The sequence below is a fragment of the Melanostigma gelatinosum genome (assembly GCF_949748355.1).
Source record: "Melanostigma gelatinosum genome assembly, chromosome: 11".
Lineage (NCBI taxonomy): Eukaryota > Metazoa > Chordata > Actinopteri > Perciformes > Zoarcidae > Melanostigma > Melanostigma gelatinosum.
The window spans coordinates 23499015-23519325 of record NC_136644.1 but is presented as its reverse complement, the minus strand read 5'-3'; the positions used below and the strand labels follow the sequence as shown (position 1 = coordinate 23519325).

General features: G+C 42.9%; 1 protein-coding gene across 2 annotated transcripts in view; it reads right to left on the bottom strand.

Moving 5' to 3' along the window:
* Positions 1 to 2143: 2143 nt before the first annotated feature.
* The window catches only part of ttbk1a (tau tubulin kinase 1a), a 40919-nt gene continuing 22751 nt past the window's right edge, over positions 2144 to 20311 (bottom strand). For both annotated transcript variants that reach the window (XM_079278886.1, XM_079278885.1), the window contains exons 15-16: positions 3668 to 5127; positions 2144 to 3549 (exon numbers count right to left, since the gene is read on the bottom strand). In XM_079278886.1, the coding sequence (XP_079135012.1) occupies positions 3153 to 3549; positions 3668 to 5127 (1857 nt within the window). In that variant the 3' untranslated portion in view covers positions 2144 to 3152. The remainder of the gene's footprint in view (positions 3550 to 3667; positions 5128 to 20311) is intronic.

Below are 20311 nucleotides of genomic sequence, written 5' to 3'. Positions count from 1 at the left end.
AACTAAATATAATCCTAATACTACTGCTATTACTGCTACTGATAATAGTAATAAGAACAATATTTGTCACAATATTCGTTGTTTTATTTTATTTATATATACTGATATTTGACAACTGTTACACAATAGTGACTTTATAAAATACCCGTTGCTGATATTAGATAGATGGCACTGGCCACAACAGACTGGTAGAACATCTCCAACGTCTTGCTGCACACGTTGAAGGATCCAAGTTTCCTCAAGAAAAATCGTCGACTCATCCCCTTCTTGTACACAGCGTTGATGTTGGCCTTCCAGTTCAGTCTGCTGTCGATGGAGACACGAGGTACTTGTACTCCTCCACCATGTCCACATCCTCCCCCAGAACTCTCAGCGGTTGTAGAGTCGTTGTCTTCCCCCTGAAGTCGACCACCATCTCTCTGGTCTTGGCCACGTTCAGAAGCAGGTGATTTCTACCGGCCCACTCCACAAAGTCATCCACTACTGCCCTGTACTCCTCCTCCCGTCCGTCCCTTATACATCCGACCACTGCAGAGGCATCAGAGAACTTCTGCAGATGGCATGACCCTGAGATGTACTGGAAGTCAGTGGTGTACAAGGTGAACAGGAAGGGAGACGGAACAGTTCCCTGTGGAGCTCCAGTACCACTGACCACCGTATCAGAGAGCACACGGCCCAAACGGACAAACTGTGGTCTGCCTGTGAGGTAGTCAGTGATCCAGGAGACCCCCACCACTCAGCAGCACTGGTTGAATGAGTCTCCCAGTCAGTGTTAAAAATACTCTGATAGAAGTAAGTTCTGCATTTAAAATCGGTTAAGTAAAAGTATCATATTAGCGTCAAAATATAGGCCTGTCATAACAAAGGTAAGAGCACTCATAATGCAAAATGGCTAATAAAAATACTGGATTATAATTATTGATGCATTAACATTATAGGTGTTATTAATGTTGTAGCTGATTAAAATGGTGGAGCTAATGCCAGCTATTGTATATACTGCTGAGTAGCTTAATATATAACAATATAACAATGTTTTAGCTGATTTATTTTTTTTATTAACAATTTGAACCTACAAAGTAACTAAAGCTGTCAAATAGTGGAGAAAAAAAAGTAAAATATTTCCCTCTGGCATGTAGTGCAGTAGGAGTATAAAGATTCATATAATGGAAATACCCAAGTAAAGAACAAGTACCTCAAAATTGTACTTGAGTTCATGTACTTAATGTTACAATCCACCACTGCAGACATCTGGGGATGCTGCTAAATTTACAACTGCAGCCAACTTCATGAAACACTATTCATGTGTATAACATGATTAAAACGTTACCCCGAACACAACATCCTGACCTCAACAGTGTTTAGTGAACATTTTGTTAGTTGTAACTTTAATTGAAACATATCGGAAGTGCACTTTATTTTAGGATGTATATTAGACTATATTTATCAAAAGTGCATTAACGCATGTACTTGTTCGACATCTAAATAAGTGCTACTTTAAAGTATTTAAAGCGTTGAAACTTGAACCTAATATCCTGCCTACTGTCGTTCCTTCATTTAACTAATGCCGTTTAATAAAACACACCGGAGCGGTTCAGTCCATGATGCAGACAAACTCATTCCTCAGTACTTGATTTATTTAGAATGAGAATAATAAAACAATGGACACAGTGGAAGTACTACTTTGATTCAATGTTGTAAAACTACAGAACTACTATATTATACAATACATATATATACACTATATATATATATATATATATATATACTATACTCCTATATTATAATACAGCGCTGCTTTCTCTGTGGATCAGAGGGAAAGCAAGACATATTGCGAGGTAACACAAAAATAATTGTCTTTTTTGGGGCTCAATAGAAAACACAAAAACTTAAAAACGTCCTCGGGGGTGAATAGTTGCCACTGACCGTTGCTCTTTGTTGAGTGTTGATTGATAAAGCAGCATAATGTCTTCCTGTTGGGTCCAATCAAAATTTGGACTCGTGTTCACACTCGCCTGACTGTCTGTGGCGGGTCGAGCTGGACCAGATCTGGACTCAAGGCGTTGTGGAAAGTCCGGATCCAGATCAGGTCGGGGTCCCTGGGTGCACTGGAAACCAGTGAGAAAAGAATGACAAGACGCCCATGCACATGACCAAGACTTTACTTCACAGCTCAGTGCCCATCGACCCCCTACAAACACAACATGGGCTCCAACAACCAGCAAACCTATGCACTGTCAGCAAAATCCAAGCAGGTAGAACTTCCTCTCATGGTTAACCCTGTTTTTCTCATGCGTTAAAAAACAGGCATAGTGCCAACACATTGGAACAGAAGGTTAAAGACTTTACATTTTGCGTGGCAAGATAAAAAATAAAGATGTCTTTATGGGAAATGATTCTATTATATACAATTCAGAGCATAAAGAAAATAAAAATACCCAGAAAATAGAATGATTAAAGCATGCCCATTGTCACACCATGAGGAGGAGGCGAGCGGCCGAGCGATTTATTTTGTGTTCACATCCAACTCTTCTTTTAATCCAAGACTATAATGAGTAATAAGAATCCATTATCATATTATCATTATTCGGGCATTCAAACCTTTCCAATTTGGTCCTTTTTTTTGTGCCTGTTTATCCCAATAGGAAGAGGAGAACTATATCAAATCATTTAAAGGTACAGATTTTTGCACGTTTTTTTTTTTTTCCTTCTACAGATTCGATGTATTTGTGATATACTTCACCATGCAACCAAGCAGGGTACTGCCACTAGAGGAGTAGTATAGCTGTGGACAAGCTGGGAGTACTGTGTAAGGTGAGTTTCTGAAACTGGACTTGTTGGAGGCCGTGACTTCTCAGCTCCAGAAACCAGTTAAATCGTAGGTTTGACAAGGGAGCAGCAGACGTATCCATAGCACCATGGCAGCGACGCTCCTGTACAACAGTCAGTCTAGAGTACTGGAAGCCCATGAAGATAGTTCAGTAAGCTGTCCTTGGAACAAAAAAAAAGAGGCCCGTGTACATTAAATGAATTGAAGTACCGTAGGTGATTGTAAGATCACAGTCTAATATGGAATCAGGTGAGAACCTTTGAGGCGTAGCTTGTCCGAAGACTGATTATACACAAACATGTCTCAGCTTTTGAGTCTCTTTGTATTATCTAGCGGGCACCACCTTCTCCTTGGCATTGGGCTTCCCCTTGGCTGCACCGGCTGGTTTCGGCCTGGTCCTGGCGGGCGTGGTGCCAGAGGAGGTGGCTTCCTGCGAGGCGCTGCGCCGCATGGTCGTTGTAGTCCTGGGCGGTAGCACGGGGACAGTTGGGGCTCGAACCGAGAGGGGCTGCCTGGACGGACATGCTCTCTGAGGGGAAGGGCTGTCAGTCCTGCAGTGATTGGAGCTAAGGCTGCGTCGGGTTCCAAACAGGACTCGCAGGGGCATTCGAGGGCTGCCGGACGGGCCTGCAGCTGGACGGGAAAATGAGGAGGAGGACCTGGGTGTGACAGGTTTGGATTTCCGTTGAGTGCTGAGAGTGTTTAGTCCAATTTTCTGATTCCTGTGGAGAGGAGATAAAATTGGAGGTGTTATTTCCTTAAAATTCTACAAAAATATGTAATCAATCTACTGCAAAATCAAAACTTGCATACACTAAACAGGAAGGAGCGGAGTCATACCCGTTGGTGAAGGATGATGCTCCTTTGGTAGTGCTGGAGTCTGGCAAGGAGAGAGGAGAAGGAGCAGCAGCAGCAAGCCCCACTGAAGGCCTCTTTATGGGGGTGACAGGCCTGGGGATCCTGCTCCTGCACTCCTTGGAGCCTTGCTCTTCAGTCGGTTTGAGACGGGAGCTCCTCCTGGACTCGTCCAAGGTATGCGTGTCCTCCTCTGAGCCGGTGTTGGACAGAGTTTCAGAAGCCCTCCGACGCTCGTCGTCTCCAGAGGACATGGATGACGACGTCCCAGACAGCATCCTCCTCCTCATCCAGCGACCCTGCTGCTTCTGGACCAGCATGCGGGCCAAGTCCAGCTGCCTGGCCCGCTGCTGGAGCCGAGCCCGAGCCGAGAGGGAGGAGGACTGCTCCGAGCCTGAGTCCTCTTCAGAGACGAGTACTGGGATTCGGCTTCGGATCCTGGGTTTCGTGGCAGCCGGTAGTTCTGATCCCGTTGTCCGAAGCTTGGCAGCTTCTTCGCTGGATAACGGCTGCTTCTTAGGCTCCTGTGACAGATCTGTGTGTTCATGAACTGGTGACATGGCTTCTGGGACAGGCTCAAAAGACTGGACCAGGACAGTTGACGGACCATTCTCAGTTTTGAGGTGTTTGTCAACTGGTGCGGTTTGTTCTGGCACAGACTCCTCTGGAGACTCTTGTGTCTCTGGTGCTCCCCCCTTCTCATGGGTGTCATCCTCTACAGCCGACGCCTTCATGATGGCCAACACTTCCCGGTCACTCTCCCTGGCAGAGTGACCGTTGGAAGACATGACATTGAGGTGTGATGTCTCTGCAATGTGGATGAAAGTGCGCTCAACTTTTGTGAAGGGCGGCGATGCGGGAGCGATGGGAATGGAGGGCCTCAGGTCTGACCTGAGAACCGGGGACAAACGGCCGGTGTCAGAGGGTTCAGGCTGAATCGCCTCCCCGACCAGGAGGTGGTCGGTACGGGAACTGAGAGCACACGGTGTGGCCAGCTCTCCCTCTAGGACATGATCGCCACCAGAGGGAGACTTACGAGTGTCTCCAGGCGAGAAGAGGACGAGGGTTTTGGAGGCGTCCTCCAGGTCAGGGTCCGCATCGGCAGCTGAGGCGTGCTCCCTTTGGCCCCTCTGGTCCTCGGCCATGAGTGTTGACGGCGCGGCGTCCTGGCTACGCTCAGTGCTCTTCTGACTGGCCTCGCTGTTGGACTCGCTCTTCGTCACGTCGTCGTCCCTTGGCCCCGGAGGTTCTTGGACTTCTTCGTCTGCTGTGGCAAAGCTCCGGCGCTGAGGCAAAGTACCGGTGAGCATGACGGTGAGGAAGTCGGCCCTCTTGGCCTGGAGCTGAGGAAGGATGTGGAAATGCTCCTTCTCGTCGCTCTGGCCCTTCGTACGATAGTCCGGGGATGGCGGTGACGGGTTGCTCTGCTCCGTGGGCGACAACACCTGAAAGAAAACAGAAATAACAGTCTTTAATATAACAACTAAATCTACTGGAGAGAAGATAGCGTTGGGACAAAAACATCTCGGAAGGAGTTTACTGATCACAATCCCAATGAACAGAAGGCACTCATCAGCAGCTAATATACCTTTTAGATGAAGGGTGGAATTCAAAAATCTTGTCCATATTTATTTAGAATCGCAATCACATACACACACAATGCTTCAGCACATCTGTAAGTGAGAAAATGTGAAGAAAAAGTCAAATGTCCACATGTTTTGCTGTAGGATAGCGTGCAACAGTTTTTGCAGGTGTCAGCAATAACACATTACTGTTGAAAAGAAGCGTAGCACTCTACCGGGCTCCCGCTAACGACCCCTCTGCCAGTAAGAAAGACAGCAGGAACTGATGTATTTGCCCCCAAAACCATTTTAATGTCATTTTGGTTGTACACAAGCTTTTCAAGATTGTCTAGATTACATACATTGATATAAAAGGCACAAAAAAATGCATTGCAGAGTTTATCCTTAGACAGCACGCAGTCTAATATCAGGTGATTTTCAAGTGTTTCCCTTCATAAAGATTTAACATACAGCCTGTACATACATACTAAACCCCGCTAATTATCATGCTATTAGAGATTAACTGCAAACCTATTTACTTTCTACATTTCTGTATGTATGTACACTTATCGTTTGGATTTACAAAAAGTTTAAAATACATGCTTTACCTGTAAATTATACAAGCAGTACTGTACAATCATATAGTGATAGAAAAAAGAAAAAAATGCTTATATGTATTTTACAAGTGAAAGACACTCACGGACCATCACACTGAACTAACACTGAGCTCCTCAGTCCTCTTTACCTGGACAACAGAAACTCTGCTGTTATTGCAAAAAACTTTGAAGAAACATTCAGACATTTTTACAAAATACTTTTTTGTCGTCCTCAGAGTCACGCGAGTACACAGCTGGGTCCAGGACGTGTTTAGCTTAGCTTAGCTTCGCACAAAGACTGGTAGCCTGGACACGATGTGATTTTAGCATCAATTAGCATTGGAGCTATTTGTTAACCAACAACCGCTAGCAGCAGAGACTGAACACAGCATTTCTTAAGTCCTGACATCAGCTAAACCCATCTGACTACAGGATGAACTGCTGACTAGCTTGTTGGCCAACAAGATACGTGTAAAGGTGGTAGCTGAGCTAGCAGTTCCCCCCTGCTTCCTGCCTTTGTGCTAAGCTAGGCTAAACACGTCCTGGAGCTATCTCTGCACTGGGAACACAGAGATCTTCTTCAGCGTCTCTGGGGAAAACAACCAATGTCAGACTGAATAGGATTTCTTAAAATATCTAAATGTTCCTTTGAGAATACTATTAGTGACACACGAGGTTCATACTGATGTGATTAACAGACTAGTGAGTGGGGCAAACATGGAACAAAACAAACATGGAGACTTATGTTCACTTCTAAAGACACAATGCAGTTTTGTTCTCTCTACAGACACACTATCTGTACAATATCACCCTGTTATCCCATAAAGATCAGCACTAACATATATGCAATAAAATGGATCTGAAGGAGCGTAATACATTTTTTTTACATGTATATAATTGTAGTGAGTGATTCATGAGGTATAAATGTTTTGTGGCAGACTCTGAAAGTGTTTGTGGGACTCGAGAGTGTTAACAATTCTAAACACGCACTCATCTAGTTTTGAAGAAAGTCGCTGAAGTTGCAGAATTGTTGATGCGATGGAAATATAATTTTTGCTATTAATAAAATCCTTAACGTTTAGTTTGACCACTGAGCAGTGTGTTTTACCATCACATCTAAATACTGCACTTCTACGTATCGGAAATCTGTCGTCAACAGAACTTTTTGGGTTGGCTGGAAATCACTTTACAAGATACAGTTTAATATTTACTCGCTTAAATCAACTGAAAGCCAATGAAAATACATGTTTTCAGCTCGCGCAACACGAGGAGCACCAGTTTGACGAACATGACACTCGTGTTTTTTCAGCCAAAGAGGCCTGTTAGCAAAACACAAACGGATCGCCATATTTTGGCAGGCTGGCAATATGTTCTTCTTTGACTGAATAGTTGGACTCATTTTTACAAGCGTTTGCTCACAGAATCATGCTGAGCAGCAGTTGGACAGCCTTTAACAACACATTTAGTTTGGAGTGCACTGCCAGCCTTACAAGTATTGTTGTCTTGCACTCAAGGTTTGGAGGACGATTTCAGCCTTTTTTAATATCCCGGGTCTTAATTTTGTTGTTCTGACCATAATTCCTAAAGACTATCATGAATGAATTAACTAAGTTAAACCTTTCCAATGGTCCATTGACCTGCCAAACTGCGTTAAGTTCAGTACAAATCAAGAAAATAGCTCTTTACCGACTGTTAATGGAAGTTGTTGAATCAAATCCTATCCTGACTGATGGGAACTGAGCAAAAAAACAGCAAAAATTTGACGTAAAAAACATTTTCATTCATCCAGAACTGTCGACTCAAACAGCCAAATATTAAGAAATGTCCATGTTGTTTTAAAAGCATCAAGCAGCATGACTTCCTCAACTTACAAAAAAAACCACTGGATGTAAATGTTCACATCTACGCTGTGGAATTAAAGATGGGCTCCAGCTGCATCTTGTTAAAGTCAGCTCTGCACTCCACATCTCTGATCCGTGAGTATCCCCTGTGGTGTAGAGCAGTGTGAATTATTTACAGCAACAAAAAAAAAAATCACAGACGTTTTTCAGTCAGAGGTGTATATTCACTGTGTTTTCGTTGTAATTACAGTACAGTGTTTGTCATTTTACAGTCAGCGGTGCGTGTCGTACAAACAGTAGATCTCATGCAAAGAGTGGCGACAGTCGGTAAACAGTCTCTTTGTACGACAAACCGTCAATAATGCTGCGCATCGTTTTTTACTTATTTCTTTAAGTGTCGTCAGCATAATAAGCACACTCGAAGCGTTCTACCGCCCGTCTCTAACTGAATGTGGCACTGCGCTCATGGTGACACAGGACAAAACATTGACATGTATCAGTGACAATCTTGTACGGTAGGTGAATCATTTTGCAGGCGTGCAAAATAAAGTTAGCAGCTGGTCCACTTCATACATTCTCTAAGTGGTTGTACTGTAACGCTATGCTAAATATAAAACGGGCAGGACGTCCCTAAGTCAGCAGGAAAGCAGCATGAAATCAAACGGAGGTTGTCTCCTCTGTCAGATGAACCTCAGCACGGAGGGACAAGCTCAGGCTGAGCGAATGGTAATGCCTCGAGCTCAACGAAACAGCGAGTGGTGCATATTTACGTAATAATGTAGCCCTTGAACACATTGAGAAAGCAACCGTTTCACTGCACAAAATGGCCGTCCTAAGCTAGTCTCTATGTCGTGTGCTCCAAAACATTTTCTGACTTCGGAGAAAAAAAATGTCATGCCGCTCAAAGCGACGAACCACAGAGCGCTGCTTCGGTATGGCGTTAGCAGCAGCCGAACATTAAACAGGGTTTCACAGCTCAACTCTTAAACCAAATCACAATGGCTCATTGTTCTGATAGTAACAAGGTGGAGAACCAAAACAAAAAGGACCAAAACTAATGTTTGGCGATCTTCTACTGAAAGCCTCATTCTCTCCGGATGGAACAAGCACGGATTCTTTAAAGGACGAAACGTCCCATTCAAAGTGGAAAATGTCGTTTTAGACGTACTGGAGACCTTTTTCTGCAATATGACGAAGTCTTCTCAAACCCAATGTTCTTCAAAAATCAATCACTGTTCTTTGTTTTAATGGCTTTTCATTTTGTTGTGAGTGTTTCATTCAAAGTGTGCAGACACGATGTAGACGGTGATATTAGCCGATGACAGTTAAACCTATGAAATCAGGAGGCTGGACCGGCTTTTTGATACTACATTTAAACAAACAGTAAATGTAATATATCCAGAGGTAGTGAAAAACCTAATAAGGGGACGTAACTCACTTTCTGGCTCAAGAATTGAGATTGGACAGGTTTTTTGGGGAGGGGGGGGGGGGCATGGCGCTTTTTCCATTTGTTGGAAGAAAAGTACAATTTCCAAAGATCATATCAACGACAGAGTTGCAGCTCAAGCTGCTCACACAACAAACCACCAAAATATCGTTTTTGTTCAATGTCCTTGTAAGAATCCTACGAGGAACAACCACTTTCCAAATGGAGACATGGTGAGGTACTTTCACATAAACCAACAAAGAACACACGTCCTGCTTGTTTCCTATTGGTCGACACTCGACACAGACTCCGGCTATATTGACTTACGATACAAATGTTACCGACTGTAATTTAATTGTGTCTCATCGCTTGTGAAATGGACAAAATGGCGCACTGCGCTGGGAAAGAAGAGAAGCCCCCACCCTGCTCTAGTGGAGCGATTGTGGGATTACAGTGGTGGTTTATTTGATCTCATTAATTACGCGTCAACACTGCTCATCGTTTTTTAAATTCTTCCATCAGATGGATTTCCTTCCTCTCAGGCTGCCGTCGTTTTCAGTTCATTTCTGTATAAATCAACTTGTAAATCACAGCTGACCTTCGTTCGCGTCATGTTTTCTGGCATTTCAGAGCAGAGTCAGGTTTCAAAACTCTTCTTGCGTGTGAGCTCAAAGATGCTTCAAGTTTCTGCAAGTTGATTTTCGTAGGAATGAACTGAAACCAATAGTTGAATGTGAGAAAATCGATCAAAAAAACGGATGGTGTGATATGAATCTTTAACACATTAGAGCGTCCATTCAAATAAATCTCTTCTTTGTCATAACATCCCACTTATTGCATCTGTGTTTTGCATCCATATAGAGAGACACTCGGCCCGGCCTGCCCCCCCCCCCCCTCCTCTCCAACCGACTTAGTGATAAAGTGCAACAGTGAAGACCAGTGGTTAGAAAATAGTGATGAAGAGGAAGCACAATGGAAATAAGACGGTGATCCAAACACACGGCTAGATGTCAGGAACCGGAAAAAAAAAAAACTCATCAGAGAAACACAAAACTACTCCACAGACCATCGCGTCACCTTTACAACGCTTCATGAGGTCAGGCTGCTCAAATAGGCTTTAAAAAACCCAGTAACAACTGCCCAGAAAACACCAAACAGCAAACCAATACGACAGCCCAAACCTACGATCTGATGGTCCTTTAAGTCGACGGTTATCTTACAGTAACGTCTCCAGCAGCAACAAAATAATCACCATCCTGCAATTCACCATCCGTATGAATGAAACAGCATCTACCTCGTCCTCTGGAAGACCTGGATTGAACTCAAACACAACGATGCCGGTGAGACGATGAAACATTTAATCTCCACAACAACCTCCTGAAGCTTTGAGCAGCTGAGGTTTTCAGAAAGTGTTTGTGAGCTCATTATCTTGAGATTATGACTTAACTGAAGTGCTTTTAACAGTAACACGACTGGAGGAGCGACTCCACGCTCAAATGTACTTGGACGGAGCAGGACGTACAGAATCTATAAGCCCCGATCAACACTAAACTGTTCTCGAGAGATAACCTGATCATTCAATCCTGATCTCAGGGTAAAGAGTCTCCAGTTAAGCTAGCAGCTCTCTTTAGCTCATTTAGCCCAATGCTTGCATCAGCATGCTAACATGCTAACAATGACAACGCTATCATGCTGATGTTTAGCAGGTAGAATGTTAAGCATGCTCACCATATTAGTTTAGCATGTTAGCATGCTAACATTTCCGGGACAAGAGGATGTCAAATGTGTACATATTATAAAGCCCTCTGAGGCAAATTTGTAATTTGTGATTTTGGGCTATACAAAAATAAATTGAATTGAATTGAATTAATTAGCACTAAACACGAAGTACAGCTGAGTCTGAATGTCCTTAGTTCTGCAGTAATTCACACATTCAAACGTTTACCTGAATGAACATGAATGTCTGAACCACATTGCATGACAATCCGTCCAATAGCTGTTGAGATATTTCACCCAAAAACACAAACGTCAACCTCATGATGGCGCTAGAGTATCACCAAAACCAGAGGGATTCATCCTCTGGGGAACATGAATGCATGAAGCAAATTTAATGTCGATTCAGGTGATGGTTGGATATATTTTTGTCTGGACCAAAGTGGTGGACCAATCAACAGACACTTTGTGTAATCTTAAAAATGAAGAGACAATGAAGTCATAATCTCCAGATAAAATATTCACCACAGCTGCAACAAGAGAATCACCCAAAAAACTGACGCGAGGACCCAACAAAACAAAAAAGTATTCTTTGTGTATTCTATTCTGCACAAACAGCCAGCGATAGAGCTCGATATCCGCCTCTCCGTGATGCTGTATGTCGTGTTTAACAGCTCGTACCATTCCTCCGTCATGAAAACTTGAGTTAGAAAAGTGTCACATTGAACACACGCCGCTTTAAATGCAAAGAAACAGTTCTGTCCGCGAGCCTCGTCCTGTCACATGATGGCCCTCAACAGCAAAAGGCCCTCAAAAGACATTTATTTTCTTTTTTTAAACAGTCCAGGATATGAATCAGAAATTAGCTTACAAAAATTAGCAATTGCTACATTCAGCAACAGAATTGTGAGAAGTTGTCATACGTTTCTTTTTTCGTGAAGTTTTGTGACGTTTTGTTTGTTAATTCGATTTGCAAAAAAAATGTCTTTGTTATGTTTACTTCTTGGTTGAATAATGTGTAGTTTATGGGGTCATTCTGTTTTGTTTTTGTAGTGTTTCTGATATTTTTGTGTTTTGTGAAACATTTATATAAAGTGTGTATTTTGATGGCCTTTAATTAGTTTTCAGCGATATTGTTGAGTTTTTAGAGATTTAGTGAAATGTTGTGGGGGTTTATTTTGTTGTTTTATGAAATGTCACTGTGTATTCACTCTTGGTTATTTTTTATTACAAAACATTGCTCTTTTTTTTCCCTTTCTGTGAAATATTTTCACTTGCAGGCCACCGTACTTCTGCCCACAGACCCAGCACAGTAACAGTTTTTGTCTTAAAGGCTGAGTTTGGAGATCAAAGTTATCACACCTTCACAAAACTCTTTTCACAGAGAAAACTCACACTTCTCTCTTCACACAAACCATTTAATGAATCAAGAGCGAGACGTTTGGATCACTGGTTTTGTGTCGGTGAAGACGTGTGGTGAAGCGGTGTCGGTGTATTGCTCGGTGGACACGATGAATGGACGGGAAACGCTGACTCCAAAGTCTCGGTGCAAAAAAACCTGATCGCCGGGACGACCTGCATTCCTCGACGATCGCTCCTTCATTTAAGCAGAACAAATAAATACAAATAAAAAAAAATGCACAAACACTGTAAAGCTTAACAGTCTGTTAGCAGCCTCACTCTGTCTCCTCTTCTTCACAGAAACAAGACGGAGATATTCAGTTTCACATTATTTCCTCCAGTTTGCCAGGTCTGCGGCGTGTGCAACATCAGGTATTCAGAGAGGCTTTTCAGAGTTTATTGCATGGAAAATATTTCCTGTTTTCTCCTCTTCTTCTGTTCCTCTGCTCGAAAAGTAGTCGGTGGAGCTACGTGAGTGTGAATGTGTGTGTGTGTGAAACTACATGTGTCTGTCATATGGCTTGTTGTATTTAGTTAACATGTGTGGTTATTATCTGGCTCTCAGTGTTCATTATGTCGCTTTCATACATGTGTTTGTATATGCAGAGCCTCCAGACAGCGATAATCCAGCAAAATTACAAAATCAACTGTTTGTTTACTTGTTGTTCTTGTGTTATCTTGTTTTTATGTGAAGGTGCACCCCTTGATTTTGACCACAGATCCCAACATGTCCTCACAGCTCCCTGTGGAGCCAGTGTTTTGGTGGTTTGTCAGTTCTGGGCTACTGTAGAAACATGCCGGTGCAATGTGAAGAGGACCTGCTCACTATGTAGATATCAAGAGCAATGTTTTTTGTTTCAGGGGATTTCTACACTAAGGGAAATATATGTTGTATTCCATTTCTGCTAATAGATCCCCCAAAATGCTACACACTGGCCCTTTAACAAATGATTCTAGGATTCAGGGGTGCTTTGACTAAATCAGGGGGTGTATCTATATTTAAAAAGCGTCTCTTTGGTCACTTCAGACTCTTTGTAAACACTTGATAGAAATAAAATAGTGCTGGGACGTCAGGATGCGGGTGGGAATCAGAGGGGCCGAACTCTGCCCCGGGCCCCAAAACTGGTTTGACCGACTCTGCATATACAGTCTGTCCACGTTCATGTGTATGAGTGTGTGTATATAGGTGTGTGTATCGGTATACTGCATGTCTATGTGTTTGTGTATGTTTTATGAGTGTGTGTTTATATGTTCTGAGTCCGTCTCTCAGTCCTCTCAGCTGTTGTTCTTGTTCATGAGCTTCGCTAACATCTGCTGCAGCTGCGTCCTCGACACGTTCAGGACCGAGTGTCTGCTCCGCGGGCTGCCCGGCGTCGGCAGGGCGCCGGCGTGCCGCCGCCGGATTGAGGCGTTGGCGGCCGTGATGTGGGCGGGGCTGCTCTCGGCCGAGCGGCTCCTCTGGATGAAGCTGCCTCCTCCGTGGGGATACTGCTCCGTCTCCAGGGTGGAGGAGGAGAAGACGTAGGAGGCCAGCCTCCTCAGCTGATTGGGCCGCGGTTGGTGTCTGTCCTCTTCTAACTGCAAAACAGACCAATCAGAGAGAGGAAGGGAGGTTAGCATGCGGAAAAACTCTTCATAAAGTATAAATGTATTTGAATGTTTAATACTTTCCTACAACTACATCCCAACACTCTGATTTGACTTCCTTCCCTCGTCTCCTTCCCCTCCCTGACCAGGCGTTAGACAGGAGAGAGCTGATTGGTGCTCTCGCACATCTAAAGCCTTCAGCTGATTGGTCAAAGGTTTGCGAGGGGTGGAGTCTCGGGAGAGAAGCTGAGGGAGTGTTGGCGTAAATCGGGCACTCTGTCTACAGTTACAGCTATCAGATACTAGTTGGAAGCTATGAAAAAGTTAACAGGACAGTTGAGCCAATAAGACTGTTAGCTGTGTGGGTTGCCAGATTGGTCAGACTAGCATCCCTCTAGCTGGACAAATGGTGATGAAAATATTTTTCCCCCACAAAAGAAAAGCAGTTTAAAAGGACACACCGGCACGAACACTGCACATACTGTAGCTCACTAGTCTACAACAGTCTGAGCCTGGACAACTGACACTTTCAGCTTTTTTTGACTTCTGAAGGAAAAATTACCATTGGAGATGCAAAAACAAAACAGGGAACACAAAAGAGAGATGGAGTCATCAAGCACACAAAACACAGACACACGACGGAGGAAAAAGAAGGGAGGAAATATGTCTGAACAGAAGGAAAAGGAAGAGGAGGAACAGAAACTGAGTGAGAGAACAGAGGTAAAGGACTATTCCTAAACTGTGCTTACCCCGAAGCATCACTTTATTTCTTCTTGTGTTGTCCCAATGGCACCCTCGCTCTTTTCTCTGTCTCCTCAGGTGAGTCAAACTCGAAATACTGTGTACTTTTAAAGCGATAGGTTGGGGGCAAAGGCGTCAGTAGTTATGTGGAGGGAGGGGGGGGAGGGGGGAGGGGAAGAACTGGAGAAGAGTAAAAAAGTGAATGGCAGTCCTCGATGGCCGGCGGCGGAGAGCTCGCTCTGAGTCTAGCGGTCACACGGAAATAAAGAGAACTGGCTAAAATATGACTAAAAACGGATTTGCGCAGCACGCTGCAGGTAAAGGGAAATACCAGTGGTGATGTTATAACGTCCCAGCCTGTAAACAGCAGCCACCAAGTACGGAGGACCAAATCTGACTTATTAGTAAATAAATAAATGAGTGCATGAATAACTCAAATGGTCACATACACGTAGAACTGAACTGAAAAAGCATTAATGGGTAAAGAAACAAAGAAAATAAGAAAATAATGAATCAATTACTCACAAAGAAAAATCCTTCTGCAGGAAAAATTTAATAAATGCGAAATTCATTGATTCCGCATTTATTTTTCATGAAACCAGCATATCAAGATGGTGACTTCCCTGACCTTTCCTCTAGCGCCACCATCAGGACAGAATTGAACAAGAAATACACAAGCACACACACACACAAAAATAAAATAATATACCGTCATGAAATGATCTCATTTCCTCTCCTCCTTTACATTTTCTGAGATAAATGATCTTTGCTGTAGCGCCACCCAGAGGACAGACTTTACATTGTCCATATTGTGGCTGTAATGAACACTGTTATCTCCAGGGGGCGCTGGCAGCACTTCTTACTGTTAGTGTGATTAAATTATCACATTTAAAATGTCATTTATTCTGTTTTTTTTGGCAGATTTGGTCCCCCGTAAGAAAGTTCTCAAGGATGCTGTTTCCTTCATCGTGGAGCTTGTTTGTTTGTCAAAAACCTTTATTATTTCGTCCTAAAATACCTTGTACGTATTGTTTCAATCGTCTTTTTTGTTTGTAAGTTAGCCATAAACATACATTTTGATTTAATATTTATATCCACACAAGCACAAGCTAGACAAACTTTTTTTTACATATTCATACGTATTTATTCAATTTGTATTCCCTTTAATTTACAGAGGCCCAGACGCCCTGAAAGATAATTGATTTCTTATCTTGTGCGAACGCCATATTAACAAGAAAACATTTATTTTGGGACTTCTGGGCCCTCTGTATAAATTATATATAAATTCTTAAAGGGTCTTTTTAGTGATCGAAGAAGATGTCTTTTCACTTTCAGGCACTAGCAGACACACACATACAGTACATTGCAGAGTATTTTAATGCTTCTTGTTGTCATTGTCAGTCCAGGTGATCTGTATGTGTTCAGTGATGGCTGAGCAGTTATCTGGATGTTATAGTTACAGCTTGTTGTGAAGATGAAGGCGCGTATTCATGACAAACATTTAAGTTTCCGGTTCTCAGTTGGACTTCAGAGTTCTCGTCACCAAACATTCACATTATTAACCACATTAACCTCTGACGGTCCGTTCTGCACACTTCATGTAAAATATTTACCTCACAAGTATCGTTTGAATCACTAAACATATGTTTAAATGTTCCACGATGTAGCTGATCTGAATACAGCGGCTGTGCATGAAGAAATATGACGAGTCAGCTGAATATTAACTGAGAAATAACCAATTAATGAACCTGAATTCAATCCTATGAGTCACACATGCGCTAAGTAGGTAAAGTTTTAAGTGTGATTACGAATTGGTAAAAATAGAAATGTATAACCTTGTGACAAGTAAATAAATCTGTTGTTTTCCAACGCCTAAATTCAGTAAAAGCTAGAGTTCATCTCTCTGACAATTCGGCCTTTAATGCAAACAGTGAGAGAAAATAAGTCTCAGACATAACGAGAAGACGGAGAAAGAACCGGCGCTGACTGAACGAACTACGAGCATCAAGTTGAACCAGATCCTCTGACAGAGTCAATAACAAGTGGCAGTGATGATCTTCTCCAAACTAATACTTTCATCTTTACTGAAGGATCGTCATACTCCGAATCACAGTACTGAGATATTCACTCAGGGTTTAGTAAAGTTCCTCAAAGGAAGAACGTTGAAAAACAACCACACGCTAGACGATCGTATTAGTGACTCATTTCTATTGACTTTAAAGCTACGATGTAGCGTTCTTTGACCACTAGGAGCGCCATGGAGCTGTTTCTTCTTTTATCAGTGCGTGACCCCAATACCTTCATGTTCCTGCAAATGCTTTCACACTAATGTCAGTAACGCACGAACAAAGGCAGTGAAAAAGATGACCGTTAACAAGTACATATGGACGGAAACAACACATGGTTTTAATTTTTTTTAAATGGCGGATTTGAAAATGTTTTATGAGGGAGGAAATGCGTTCCACGTGTTTTGTTAAAGCTCAAGGACACACAGGTGTTTGGGTGAGAAACACTGAATGAACAGAAATTCAGAAGGCAGATTTATTGGAGGAAACCTTTCTCGGTCGGGGGACAAACTGTGTTGTTTGTTACTTTACTCCAGATCTACATCTGATTTTCCGGTCTGTAAAGCCACTGAGAAACCTGCAGATCCCCCGCCGAGTTTGTTTTGAGTGACTGAAACATCCAGAAGTGCATCATAACCCCGATACTGGACTGTCCTGCACCAGGATCACGACGGACTGCTGGACAGTATGATCAGGCGTTTCTGTTATTTTGTCTAACCCCTCCTTTTCTCTAAATTAACTGATTTAAAATCATTTTTCTCAACACAGAACACACAAACGGTCAGATGTTGAAGTTATTTTGCCTGTAAAAGAAGCCGCCTCACTAGAAATATGCAACACATCATTCACATCACAGCTCTCGTTCACAAATCTGTTGTATCTCACCAACACGGACACACAGAAAACTCTTCATCTTTTTCTTTACAAACCTTTCATCAGAAAAGAATGTCGATACTGGACATGTCTGCAAAACTTTGGTTTACTTTCATTTACATAACTTACATTTCTTTTCTTTTTTGCGTCCAATGTCAGTGTTTTTAAGTTCTCACTTCTTACAACATGTGAAACATGGCAGCTGGATTATGGTTAGAGAAAGATTTATGGACAATAAACTATGGGTAAGTTATGATTCGTGTTCGGGAAAGATTGTTGTTACAGTTAATAGAAAAGTGAACATTCATTTCAAGTCCAGTCTCCTGCATGAAGGACAAATCCGCTACACTACACGTCAATCCTTCACCCCACCTCCACGCATTTGCCACCACCGAACAAAATCACCAAAACTGTATGTGTGTGTGTTGTGTGTGTGTGTGTGTGTGTTCCTGACTTAAGCTACCTTCGGGGACATATTTCAGACTAAAGACCAGTTAATCGGGGACGGCTTGTGCCATTGGGGACAAAAGCTGCGTGTCCCTAATTTGGTAAAGTGGTTGCGGTTCGGGTTAGTCTCCAGGATATGAATGTAAATCTATGTGATGTCCCCAAAAGTGACCCAAGTAAACATTTACTGTGCGTAAAACCAGGTGGTGAAGCCGCCCCTTTGACTCTTGCGCGTCGGAGAACATGAGAAAACACAAGCAGAACAACAGGAGATGAAAACAACGTCAACATCCCGACAGAGAAACATCGTGGCTACAGCGGCTGAATCGTACAGGAACTGCTGTTTCTCATTCACTCCTTCAGAATAAAACAATGGTCCAAAGCAAAAGTCATGAGCAAAAGCAAAGAGATGGAAAAGATTTCAACTGCACAATGACAGAGGAAACCACAGCTGGACGGTTAGAACTGTTGTTATGTGCCACAGGCAGTCGAGGAAGAATCAAACCATCAGCACCATCAGTGACGAGATATTAAACAAGCCGACTGACCTGAACTGCCTCAGCAGAGCTCACTAAAGCTCTGAAGACAGTCAGGCACAATGGACTGTCCCTCTTTCCCTGAGAATCAGATGTTCAGATTGATCCCGCTCTCTTGTTTGCACAGTGAATATGAAGCTACAGCCAGCAGCTGATTAGCTTAGCTTAGCATAAAGACTGGAAACTGCTGGTCTAGCTCTGTCCAATGGTAACACAATCCGCCTACCAGCGCCCCTGAAGCTCACCGATTAACATGTTATATATGGTTTGCTGTTGTACTTGTGTTTGGATTCAACGAGCTAGCTGTGTTCCCCTGTTTCCAGTCGTTACGCTAAGCTAATCTACATATCTAGATATGAGCGTGGTATCAATCATGTCATCTAACTCTCAGCAGGAAAGTGTCTTCCTCAAAATTCACAAAGAGTCCAGCTTTCTCTTCGACCAAGATCCATTTCCAGTGTCTGAAACTAAACGCATTTTGTTTTGAAGAATCCCACATTGCGTTGCTGAAGTTTTCTGTCCACATTTTAGGATAAATGAGGAGCTACTACTGCGCTGGGCAGAAACATCTGAACATGATATTCAGCACCTACAGCTCCCATGAGGCTTTGACAGCAGGCCAACAGACTCATGGGATACGGTGTTTCTGAACGCAAACAAAAACAATTCTAATGTTAAGTCTCTGTGGTGTTCGTGATGCAGACTTTTCAACAACAATATGAGAATATGGGATTATTCTTGTCAATAAACAGGACTTTGGCTGTCTAATGCCTCATCCTACCATGATAGACTATAATGCGTCATTCCTCAAATATACTATAAGTACGTATACTGCATATAAACACATACTGGGAAAACTGAACCTGCTGTGTGAAAACAGCAATCTCCTGTGATGAAAGTATGACATCATGACTTTTTTTACGTTACACACAGCGCTCAACTGTTGCAGAGAACTTGTCCACATTTGTCAGTGAACATCGATGTGGGAGCAATGACTCGATGTCCGCAGTTAAAGAACATGGAGAGTATCCTGCTGTGGAGCAACAACCAATTTAAGTATCACGTGCAGAACCTCACCACCATCTCTCCCTGCTGACAGTCAGTGAACACTGATGCTATCAGAGGAATCTTTTGGCTGCTGCTGGTTGAACAGAGCGACCGCATGTGACAGATGTGACACCTTTAAAAGGACAAATCCAGCACGAGTTCAGATGGTTTTGCTCATTAGAAAGACGAACTAAAGACGCACTGGACTGGCTTAAAAAAGAAAGACTTAAGATTTACGGATGAGTTCATCAGAAACCATCACATTTTGTGCTGATTGGGATCAAACCATCGTACTTTCTGAGCACTACTCCATCTGTATCTGTAGAATCTGCAGCACAGACTGTTGAGCACTTTTAGGGATTTCTTGATCAGATTGTAAACCTCACAGAAATCGCTTTGGTCAGCAGAGTTAACCCTCAGTTGGTAAACGCCAAGTATGATCTGTTGGCCACTCCTGCACCTGATGTATACTGTAGGTCCGGGGATTGAACCGACAACCTCTTGGTCAAAGGTTCCTTAGGTGACGTAAAAAGGGCAGAATCATCGACACTGACGGAAACCCAAGAGGAGGAACCAGGAAATGAGCTGAACCTCCGATCATGCTGGATTTGTCCTTAAAGCTGCATGTTGACCGACAGATAAATGAGACGGAGCAGCTGCTGCAGAGCGCCTCCGTATGACAGCGTCTGGTATAACAGTCATCAGAGTGATGAATCTGTACAGCAGCCGTCCTCTTCTTCATCTGTCCGCCAACATCGGAGAGCCGAGCTCTCCTCTGATTGGCTGGCTGGGT